Source organism: Symphalangus syndactylus, chromosome 22 (assembly GCF_028878055.3).
Source record: "Symphalangus syndactylus isolate Jambi chromosome 22, NHGRI_mSymSyn1-v2.1_pri, whole genome shotgun sequence".
Classification (NCBI taxonomy): domain Eukaryota; kingdom Metazoa; phylum Chordata; class Mammalia; order Primates; family Hylobatidae; genus Symphalangus; species Symphalangus syndactylus.
The window spans coordinates 16,495,967-16,508,206 of record NC_072444.2 but is presented as its reverse complement, the minus strand read 5'-3'; the positions used below and the strand labels follow the sequence as shown (position 1 = coordinate 16,508,206).

The 12,240-nt window shown below is 37.3% G+C and overlaps 1 protein-coding gene across 12 annotated transcripts in view; it reads right to left on the bottom strand.

Annotated features, from left to right (window-relative positions):
* Positions 1-12,240, bottom strand: part of EIF4G3 (eukaryotic translation initiation factor 4 gamma 3) — a 369,656-nt gene that overhangs the window by 133,581 nt on the left and 223,835 nt on the right. For 6 of the 12 annotated variants that reach the window (XM_063631630.1, XM_063631623.1, XM_063631624.1 and 3 more), the window contains one exon: positions 3,205-3,313. In XM_063631630.1, the coding sequence (XP_063487700.1) occupies positions 3,205-3,313 (109 nt within the window). The remainder of the gene's footprint in view (positions 1-3,204; positions 3,314-12,240) is intronic. The other 6 variants (XM_055261042.2, XM_063631629.1, XM_063631625.1 and 3 more) reach the window with 1 other exon arrangement.

Genomic DNA, 12,240 nt, shown 5'->3' with positions numbered 1-12,240 from the left:
GGAGACTTTAGAGTTAACAGGAGATTCTGCAACTGAGTACAAACTCTCAGTAATGACATTTCTATTGAGAAAGAAAAAAACAATTTGACTACAAAATGTACAGACTATTGTTTCTGGGAGTAATATAACAATCTTTGAAAAAAGTCAGTTTTTATATGCTAATTTCAAAAGGAATCTACAGTGAAGAAGGAAATTTTTAAAAACTCCTTGGCTGGTTGAGGTAGCCCCGTAATCCCAGCACCTTGGGAGGCCGTAGCAGGCAGGTCACTTGAGCTCAGGAGTTTGAGACCAGCCTACACAACACGGCAAAACCTCGCCTCTACAAATACAGAAATTAGCTGGGCATGGTGGTTCATGCCAGTAGCTCCAGCTACTCGGGACGCTGAAGTGAGAGGACGGCTTGAGCCTGGGAGGTGGGGGCTGCAGTGAGCCATGATCGTGTCACTGCACTCCATCCTGGGTGATAGAACGAAACCCTGTCTCAAAATAGAAGAAAAAAGAAAAAAAAAATCCTCAGTGTAAAAACAAACCATTTTCTCTGAAAAAAATAGTGAGCCCTTTCTAACGTTACATAAATTTGGTTAAAAAAAAAACCTCTGAAAACAGTAAAATTTTAGATATCGGCAGGCTATGGATGAAATTAGAAATGTTACTGTTTGACTAGCCAAGAAAGAAAAAAGAAAGAGAGAGATGAAAGAAAGAACGAGAGCAAGAGAAAGAAAGAAAGAAAGAAAGAAAGAAAGAAAGAGAAAGAAAGGAAAGAAAGAAATAAAGAAAGAAAGAAAGAAAGAGAAAAGAGAGTGAGAGAAAGAAAGAGAAAGAAAGAGAGAGAGAAAGGGAGAAACAGAGAAAGAGAGTTAGTTTTCTGGTGAATAGTTGGTACTAAAAGGAAGATAACAGTAATCCCAGAGAGTTAGTTATAACCTCTGAAATGCACTTAAAATACTACAAGTTTTTCTTTTCATCGAGGTAACCTGAATACTTTCCAGTTAAGCCTATATTATACACCAGTTAGATATGCTGATGTTGTTATTCAAATTTCCACTAAGCAAAACAAAAACAAAAACCTGAGAGGAAATAAAGTCTGCATTCCTTGTCTGGAAATCTGGGCCTAAATATGACAAAATGCAGGGATCTCATAATCTAAAATTTTAACATTTTTTTCACAAAACAATGGCAAACGCAATAATACTGTCTTCAGGAAGGACAGAACTATCACCATCAAAGTATGTGATAAATTTTTTTTAAAATCCTGGCACAGCTACAGAGAAAGTCTGCACAGAGGATATATTTTAAGGCCTCTTTGCATGGGAAGTATTCAATATGCTTAGCATAATTCTAACCAGCAAAAAGATTACACATTTGCAAAAGTGCAATGAAGTTTTGAAGGGAAATACTCTGAGAATTATTCTCCACTAAAATTAAAAACATTCTGAATTTTGACTCAAAACTACTTTATCATTGAAGGTAGTGAGTCGACTTCCACATTTGGTCTACAATCTGTAATTTTGCAAAGTAAATGGCTTTACTATTTAAAGAATTCGCTTGAAGTATGCAGGAGTTCTCCTTTAACTCAAAATGTTGCTGAAAGAAGTTCTTGACAGTACAATTTTTTGAAGCATGCCAGATTAGGGATCACTAACTATCTTTTGGTTTAAAACTATCTTATATAACAAATACAATATAGGACCTGTCTGTTCAAGAGTATCAGGCTTCTCAATACTCGGGGAAAATGAAATTTCTATATTAAAAACACATTATCATAATCTTTGGTGTAAAAATTAATGAAATCATATATTAGAAGTACATCTTCCAGAAAGTTTATAAATGTGATTAACTAACTTGCAGTCTACCCAAAAACCTTTAATATTAAGTGTATCTATTTTATGGGCCATTCCTAAATATTTTTTAAAGGATAACTTTTAGTCTGGGCATGGTGCCTCAGGCCTGTAATCCCAGCACTTTGGGAGGCTGAGGCAGGCGGATCATTTCAGGTCAGGAATTCGAGACCAGCCTGGCCAACATGGTGAAACCCCGTCTCTACTAAAAATACAAAAATTAGCTGGGCGTAGTGGTGCATGCCTGTAATCCCAGCTACCCGGGAGGCTGAGGCAGGAGAATAGCTTGAGCCCAGGAGGAGTAGGTTGCAATGAGTCAAGATTCTGTCTCAAAAAAAAAAAAAAAAAAAAAAAAGAATAATTTTTAGAGAATCTATATACTAACTATAGAGCTATAGAATAAACAAATGGCCTGGAGGAATAAATAATTCAAGAAAGTGAGAAGGTAAATGGCTTCCATATTGATATCCAATCATTTTTAGAAATCTGAAACATAAAGCAGGGTCAAAGTTACTTGCTTCCCTGAACTATGTTTAGAATTATCTCTCAATTTTAGTAAAGGTCAAGTTAAAATCCAACTAGGCAAGAAAGAAAGACTATGATATCCCACTTTCTGGTATGAGATTTCCCTTAGGTTTTCTATTATACTCCCAAGGGCACAGTATTTATTTAAACAAACATTTGGCACCTTTATGTTCAAGTTCAATAGGAGCAGAGACCTTAGTGTACTATTCCTTAGTATAGCATTAATGACTATAATTTACTAAGCACTTTTCATGTGATAGGCATGTTCCCGCAGTAATCCTGTCAGGCACATAGGTCTTTATTCCATTCTATAAGTGAAGAAACTGAGACACACAAGGTCAGTGGCTCAATTAAGACCAAATAACTAGTGCATGATGGAGCCAGGATTGGAACTTGGCTCCATCTCCAACTGTGGCTATAGAAGCCCAATCTTGTAAGAAGAAACGTTTTATCTTTTTTTCTTTTTTAAAATAGCAAGACACCTATGGACATGCTGAATATATAAGCTAAACTGTATTGTTCTTGTAAAGTAATATATGCTAGGATTTCTCCCTCCACTTCCCACCTTGTTTTAAAGGGCAGTTTAAGGCAGCTAACCTTTTACCTGTATACAGATACTAACAGTGAGAGGTTAAACAAATATATGAAATAACTTTACCAATCATCCTTACTTTAGTTTCCTAGAGGCAGAATACTTTAATTTTCTGCCTCAAAGCTTTGTTTAAAGGTGGGTGTCTAAATAATCCTTGGATGCTGTACTCTTACTCTTGAATGCTGAGGGCAATGTAATTAATAAAAAAGAGACTAAAGATAAGAGGGAGGAAAACAGTCATACACAAACCTTGCTTCTGGTCGCTAGCTGCAGTGACAGGGGTGCTGGCAGCAAGATGAGCGCTCTCCACAGTCCCATAAACCACAGGGCTGTGCTCGGGGACCTGGCTGGGCAGCTGCTGGGATTTGAAGTACAAAAAAGGGTGATAATGAGCGTGCGAACATAAAAACTAGCAACATGGAACCCAAGCAAGTAGGGAAGACAGTAGACCACGGGAGATCACAAAATTAAAAAAGGAAAGCAAGGAAAAAATATATAGTCCAATTTAATAAATTCAAAAGTACATGGGAAGACAGGGAAGATAAAGAAAGAGGCAGCAGAAAAAGAGGAAGGAAAAGAAATGATTACTATTAACCACAGCAAGAGAAGACAGCACAACAATCATTAGCACAATTTATTCCCCAGTGTTCCTTCTAAGGACAAGCCGACTTGTCAACCTAACAATAGATGTCACATCTGAGAAGGAATTTAACACCCTCCCAAAGACCAAGAAGGATTTGGTCAACTTCATGTATAAATTACCTAGCAAAGCAGGACAAATGGAAAATGTAATGAGGTTGAAAAGCAGTTACAGATTCAAGAAAACAATATTGAAAAATGATTCCTGCTACTTAACCATGTAATCATACAGGTGAAATGCAACTTTGAAAGTATATAATAAAGCAATTTCACCAAAAAATGTCTACAGGTTCTGCGTCAAGTATGGTATATTCAGAATCAGAAATCTTGACTAAAATATTGGGTTTTTCAGAGATATGAGGAAACTCTCATTTTCACTCAGGCATTGTATTAGAATGCAAAATGCCCATCAAAATCCAAGCAGGGTAGGTTGAGAAAAATCACAGCTATTGCTCAACTTAGAGGGAACAGAATTACACAAGAGAGGACATGAACATTCATTCTACATCACATTCCAGGCAGGTATTCATTCAGGATTTGAGGGTTACACAAGCCACAAAACAAAGCAGTGTCTCTCCTCGGAGATCTAAGGTGAATTTTTTTGGTATCTATAATATCCTACAACGAATTCTATCAGTGCTATCAGAGTAGAGCTCCCTGCACAATTCTATTTTTCTTTTTACTTTTTTTTTTTCCTGGGGAGTAGGGATGGGGAGATTAAGATGTGGGTGGGTGTGGGCAAATAGAGACACTTAAAAAGTGAGAGTTGATAAAAAATATTTTCAAGTCAGTAAGTGTCACTTAAAATGGGAATATAAAATGAAATAGACACATACAATTTAGGATGATAGATATCATTTAAGTAACAATGCTTTTCAGAATGTACAACATGAAATTTATATTTGACTATATAAGGCTTATATAGAATAATAGACAGAAATAGGGAAAATGCTATCATTTCACCTATTCATTAGACCATGAAAACGTTCATATTCCACAATTACTTCTAAATGAAGACTACTAAAATTATATTTCTATATAAAAAAATGGAGAGTTACTGTTTTCACAGGGACAAATAAAGAAAATAGCACTGCTGTAATTACTCTGAATCCTTAGTTTCAGTGGGAAAAAAATACCCTACTGAAATTCAATAGAAAGGTTCACAGCTAAAAATAAAAATACTGATTTTTCAGTTCTATAGGCTGAAAAGAGATCTGGAACAAAGGAAACACTCCATGTTATTTAGCATTCATTACGCAGTTATCCACATTTCCCAGGAAAAAAAGATTTGTAAATTGTATCATTTACCTAAAAGGAAAAAAATATTAACTACTCCAATTGCCTGGGAAATTAATAACCAAATAAAAAGGGGGCAGGGTAAGTGCTAAAAGTGGGTCACAAAAATGAAATTCACAGAAAAAGATGTTTAAGACAGTAAAAGGCTACTAGAGTCAATGATTTTTCCATCTAAAATACCTTCAATCATATAAAAGATGGACATTTTAAAATAATAAAGTCCTGGAAAGAATCTATGTATAAAGAGTCATAAGAAAGGAGTGAGATAATATGTTTGTTAAGTTACAATTCGAAATCCAAGTATCCAGTACATAGGTATATATCCACAAAATGCTGGGAAAGTACTTCTCAGTTCTCACAGCTATGAAATGTAGAACTAAAGATCCTACAGTCTCCTTCAACTTTATCATTTTATAAGCCTCCAACAGTACTAATAAAATCATAACATATTAACATATAATTCAATACTTTTTATTTTTTATTTTTGAGACGGAGTCGCTCTGCCACCAGGCAGGAGTGCAGTGGTGCAACCTTGGCTTACTGAAACCTCCGCCTCCCAGGTTCAAGTGATTCCCCTGCCTCAGCCTCCTCAGTAGCTGGGGTTACAGGTGTGCACCACCACACCCAAACTAATTTTTTGTATTTTAGTAGAGACAGGGTTTCACCATGTTAGCCAGGGTGGTCTTGATCTCCTGACCTTGTGATCCACCTGCCTTGGCATCCCAAAGTGCTGGGATTACAGGTGTAAGCCACCACGCCTGGCCAGAATTCAATACTTTAATCTTGTTCAGAATTAGTTTTAATTTAGGATAATCTTCTCAAATTGTAGTTTAACCTCCAATTTCATCTCTTCTCTCCTAAAGAAGCAACTCAACCAGGCCAGGTGCTGTGGCTCATGCCTGTAATCCCAGCACTCTGGGAGGCCAAGGCAGACAGATCACCAGAAGTCAGGAGTTCGAGACCAGCCTGGCCAACATGATGGAACCCCATCTCTACCAAAATAAAAAAATTAGCCAGTAGTGGTGGCAGATGCCTGTAATTCCAGCTACTCGGGAGGCTGAGGCAGGAGAATTGCTTGAACCCAGGAGGTGGAGGTTGCAGTGAGCCAAGGTCGTACCACTGCACTCCAGCCTAGGCAACAAGAGCAATGCTCCGTCTCAAAAACAAGCAGTCTATTACAAAGGAGTTCCTTATCTTCCCAAAGCGCAAATAATCATGAACTATTTTACTAATCAATAAGTCAGAAAAATCAGGAAACATACCAAGTACTGTGACACAAAACATCACATCCAATGCTGTATGCATTTTGATACAAATAAAGAAATTAAGCTAGACGGTTAAGAATATATTTAAGGAATTTCAAAGCCACTGCATTTTAGTCACATTCACTATTGGTGGGAATGAAAACTTATAAAATCATTCTGGAAAGGCAATCACTACCAAAATATAAAATAACTCAATAAAGATGCTAAGGAAGTCAGAGTTAAAAGGTCAGGGTCATTTAGCAGCTCTTTAGACACTGTTGCAACAGCTCATAAATTATGTAAATGGTAAACTCCCCTGTCAAATTTTTCAAAATCAAGGTTCTGATTGGTACAAGGAAAAAAATAAAGTGTTTCTCACTTGTAAACTAGTGTGAAAAGCGTTTAAGGGAGGGCAAGATATTAGATTCCTGACAGTGTTTGAGAAAAATTCTTTATAAATTCTCTTTTAGAACCTACTCAAAGATTTATATACTAAATTTAAAGTACTGACCTCAAGAGATCATGGTAAGCTTAGGCCCACATACTGGAGGAATTCGTTTTTTAAAAACATAATGTTTACCTATTAAGTAAACCGGCAACAGAATCTAAAATTGTTCTTAAATACTTCTTTGCACAATTTAAAATTCATTTTTCTTTACACAGGCACATTGTTTTGCCCAGAAAGGGGGTCACCTTCTTTTGTCTTCTATTTTAGTCACATAAATGACAGAATACTTAAGTACAGAGGTGGTTATAGACAAGGGTCAACAACTATGATCCTGGGGCCATATACCTGATTTTGTACGGCCCACAAGGTAAGTTTCTACAATTTCAAATGTTGGCGGGGTGGTGGGGAAAGCAAGAGACAAACAATATTTCTTGACACATGAAAATTATATAAAATTCAAATTTTGGTGCCCATAAATAACATGTTATTGGAAGAGACACACCCATCCATCTATATATTATCTATAACTGCTTTTGTGCCACAATGGCAGAATTGAAGAGTGCTAAAAAAGACAATATGGCTGCAAAGTCTAAAATATTTACTATCTGGCCCACTACAGAAAATATTCGCTGACCTCTATTATAATTCATTTAGAGAAAGCCAGAGACTTCAAATAGTTACATAAATATAAGCAAACAGTTGATTTACTGTCATCATAAGAATCCCATTCAATGACTTTAAAATAATCCTGTATAAATACCTCATGTATTTAACATATATAAAATCTGTGGATAAACAAGTATAGCCTCCACTGAGAAACACTATGAAGGTTAAGAAGCAAAACAAAGGCCTGGCACGGTGGCTCACGCCTCTAATCCCAGCACTTTGGGAGGCCGAGGCAGGTGGATCACGACGTTAAGAGTTCAAGACCAGCCTGGCCAAGATGGTGAACTCCAACTCTACTGAAAATACAAAAACTAGCTGGACATGGTGGCAGGCACCTATAATCTCAGCTACTCGGGAGGCTGAGGCAGGAGAATTGCTTGAACTCGGTGGGTGGAGGTTGCGGTGAGCCGAGATCACACCACTGCATTCCAGCCTGGGCGACAGTCAGACCCCGTCTCAAAAAAAAAAAAAAAAAAGAAGCAAAACAATAATATACTTAACAATGCTAGGAAGGAAAAAGTACCACAACATGCTTCTTTCTTATGTAGGAATTTCTCCCATTCTCTCATTAGAACGGTGTGTGTCAATATGTGCATATTTCCTCCTGATGTTTAACTTGTATAAAACACTATGAATCTACTCATGGCTAAGACAAAATTCCTGGGTTCACAGAGCTTATATTCTATCAAAGGAAACATATGATATAAACCACAAAATTAATCATTTAATCACTATAGGTATAAATGCTTTACCGAGAAAGTTAAGAGTACAAAGATGACCCATAATCTGGGGTTCTGACTTTGTGACGTGTGTGAGGAAGATACTCTGAGTAAGCAACATTCAGGATGAGTTTCAAAAAATCAATGTGAATGTTGGCATGTAGGAGGAAGGGCAGTTAGATGCATCTCATGCAGAGAGAACACACGTATGAAGACTCTAAAAGGAAGAGTATTCCGTGATCAGCTACCTTATGTAAAAGGTAAGAGGGATGCAGAAAGAACAGGGGAATCTGGTGTGAAATTAGGCAGGCAGGAGTCAGGCAGACAGGCCTTACAGGCCAGACCAAGGGTTTTGGTCTTTATCCCCATAGCATGGGAAGCCAGGGCCAGGTTTTAAGCAGCAATATGATATAATCAGATTTGTGTTTTATTTTTTAGGTTTTTTTTTTTTTTTTGAGACAGGATCTCACTCTGTCACCTCGGCTGGAGTGCAGTGGCGCAATCACAGCTCAATGCAGCCTCGACCTCTTGAGTTCAAGTGTTCCTCCCACCTCAGCCTCCTAAGCAGCTAGGACCACAGGTGTGTACCAACACGCCCAGCTATTTTTTCTTCTATTTTTTGTAGAGATGGGGTCCCAGTATTTTGCCTGGGCTAGTCTTGAACTTCTGGGCTCAAGTAATCCTCCCGCCTCAGCCTCCTAAAATGTGGAGATTACAGGCATGAACCATAACACCTGGCTAATATTTTATAAAGATCATTCTGACCACTGCGTGGAGAATGAACTACAGCAAGGAAACAGCAGTTACAAGAATGCAATTTTCAAGGTTACTTCGGTAGTCCAAGGGAAATAATTTTGGTGGTAATAATAGGGGGCAGTGACTGAATTTTACTTAAATGTAGAGGGTAAACTGACTGGGCTTGATTAGGTAACTGACGAGACACGGTAGAGAGGGTTATCTATGAGGAGAGAGGGGTAAAAAGAAAAACATTAGGTTTCTGGTTTCTGAGATAGGGGCCAGTCTCAGAGGAGACATAAGGTTTGGAAGTCATGGGTTCGGTTAGAGGAAAACCATGAACTTCAGTTTTGAGGCTGTAGTGCTTGTGAAATAACTGAGTACAGAGATCAAGTCAAAAATTGGGTATCTAACCTGAAGCTCTGAAGTGTTCTCATAATATAATAATATATGACATGCCATAACAAGCACCTCCTTTAATACAAAGGCAATAAAAAAAAACAATAAATAATGACCATAGCAATAATATAATGGTAACAATAATTCCACTGAATTCTAATGCAGGAATTACAGGATGTAAGGACTACAATAGGCATCAACCACATAGATCAGTTCTTTCTATACTAATTCTTTCTACACTAATATGGTTTGACTGTGTCCCCACCCAAATCTCATCTTGTAGTTCCCATAATCCCCATACACACCTCAAATATTCTATGAATATGGACTTTTGTATGTTTCTGTATGGACAGTCAATGGTGAAGAGACACTAGATAGTATTTTGTGGGGAAACGGTGTGATATGATTTATGTTTTAAAAAGATCACTCACTTGGGCTGCTGTGTACAGAATCGACAGAGCAAGACAGAAGCGGAGAGATGAGTAAGAAAGTTCCTGTCTAGGGAGAGCAAAGCGGCTTAGGCTACAATAACAGCAGTGAAGGTGGTGGGAACGAGTCAAATGGGACTTGTTGATGTAATGACTGTGGAGAGTGAAATTAAGAGGATTTAAAGGCGACTCCTAGGCTTAGAACCTCAGCAACTTAGGTAGACTACAGTATAATTTACAAAAAAAACCAAAACAAAACAAAACAAGGAGAGCACATCAAACACCTGTTGAAATAGTTTATTTTATTCAATTTTTTTGAGACAGGGTCTCGCTCTGCCACTCAGGCTGAAGTGCAGTAGCATGACCACAGCTCACCGTAGCCTCAAACTCCTAGGCTCAAGCGATCCTCTTGCCTCAGAGACAGGGTATCGATATGTTGCCAGGGCATCGATATGTTGCCAGGGCTGGTGTTGAACTCCTGGGCTCAAGCAATCCCCCCAGCTTGGCCTCCCAAAGTACTGGGATTACAGGCATGAGCCACCGCACCTAGCCCTGAAATAGTTTATAACGAAGGGGTCACAAACTCAAATCCCTTCAGAAACCTTAATATGTGATGCAAAAGGGAGTAAATAATAAAGAACAATGTAACAAACTAGAGGGTGTATGCTTGGGCTAACAGCATTCAGATTGATGAAATATTGTTTTTTCTTTAAACACTGACCTGACAAGACAATACACATCTGCAATAGAGAACATCCTTGAAAGCAATGAAAGGTTGCCAAGGTCAGAAATGATGAGAGGAAACCCAGACACTCAAAATGAAAGCTTGAAGGCAGACTTAAGAGCGCTTAAGAAAATGATTTTTAAAGTTCTTGGGGGCAAAAGGAACCCTCAAAACTATACAGATACATGGAAATTAAATAATCTGTTTCTACACGGTATCTGGGTTAATAATGAAATCAAGATGGAAAAATTATCTGAATCAAAGGATAATAATGACACAAGTTATCAAAACCTCTGGAGCACAGCAAAAGAAGTGCCAAGAGCAAAGTTTACAGCACTAAATGCCTACATCAAAAAGTCTGAAAGAGCGCAAACTGACAACCTAATGTCATACCTCAAGGAATTAGAAGAACAAGCACAAGCACAAACTAAACAAGACTCTGTCTCAAAAAAAAAAAAAAAGAAATAACAAAAATTACTGCAAAACTAAATGAAATTCAAACCAACAAACAAAAAAAGCATTACAAAAGATCAATGAAACAAAACATTGGTTATTTGAAAAAATAGACTATTCACTAGAATAACCAAGAAAAGAGAGAAGATCCAAATAAGCTCAATTAGAAATGAAACTGGAGACATTACAACAGACACCAGAGAAATAAAAAACATCACTAGAGACTACTATGAACAACTTTATGCATACAAACCATAAAACCTAAAGGAAATGGATAAATTCCTGGAAACATACCACCCTCCTACATTAAATCAGGAGGAAAGAGAAACCCTGAACAGACCAGTGACAAGCAGCAAGATTGAATCAGTAATTTTAAAATTTCCAACACACAAAAAAAGCCTGGGACCAGATGGATTCATGGCTAAATTCTACCAGACATTCAAAGAAGAACTGGTACCAATCCTACTGAAACTATTCCAAGTGACTGAGAAAGAGAGAGTCCTCCCTAAATCATTCTATGAAGCCAGTATCACCCTGATACCTAAACCAGGAAAAAACATACAAAAAAAGAAAACTACAGACCAATTTCCATGAACACAGATGTAAAAACTGTCAACAAAATACTAGCTAACCAAACGCAACAGCACATCAAAAAGATAATTTATCATTATCAAGTGGGTTTTACTTCAAGGATGCAGAGATGGTTTAACATATGTAAGTCAATAAATGTGGTACATCGCATAAAAAGAATTATAAACAAAAACCATATGACCATCTCAATAGATGCTGAAAAAGCATTTAACAAAATCCAGCATCTCTTTATGATAAATCCTCAACCAAGTAGGCATAAAAGGGACTTACCTCAAAATAGTAAAATTCATATATGACAAACCCACAGCCAATATCATACTGAATGGGAAAAAGTTGAAAGTATTCTCCCTGACAACAGGAACAAGACAAGGATGCCTACTTTCACCACCTCTATTCAACACAGTTTTGGAAGTCCTAGCTAAAGCAATTAGGTAAGAGAAAGAAATAAAGGGCATCCAAATTGGAAAAGAGGAAGTCAAACTATCACTGTTTGCAGATGATATAACTGTATACCTAGAAAACCCTAGAGACTCCTCCAAAAGACTCCTAGATTTGATAAATGAGTTCAGTAAAGCCTCAGGTTACAAAATCAACGTACACAAATCAGTAGCACTGCTATACACCAACAATGACCAAGCTGAGAATTAAATCAAGAATTCAATACCTTTTCCCACAGCTGCAAAAATAAAATGAAATACCTAGGAATATACTTAATTAACCAAGGAAGTGAAAGATCTCTACAAGGAGAAATACAAAACGCTGCTGAAAGAAATCACAGATGACACAAACAAATGGAAATGCATCCCATAATCATAGACTGGAAGAATCAATGTTGTGAAAATGGCCATACTACTAAAAGCAACCTACAGATTCAACGCAATTCTCATCAAAACACCAACATGTTTCACAGAATCAGAAAAAAAAAATCCTAAAATTCATATGG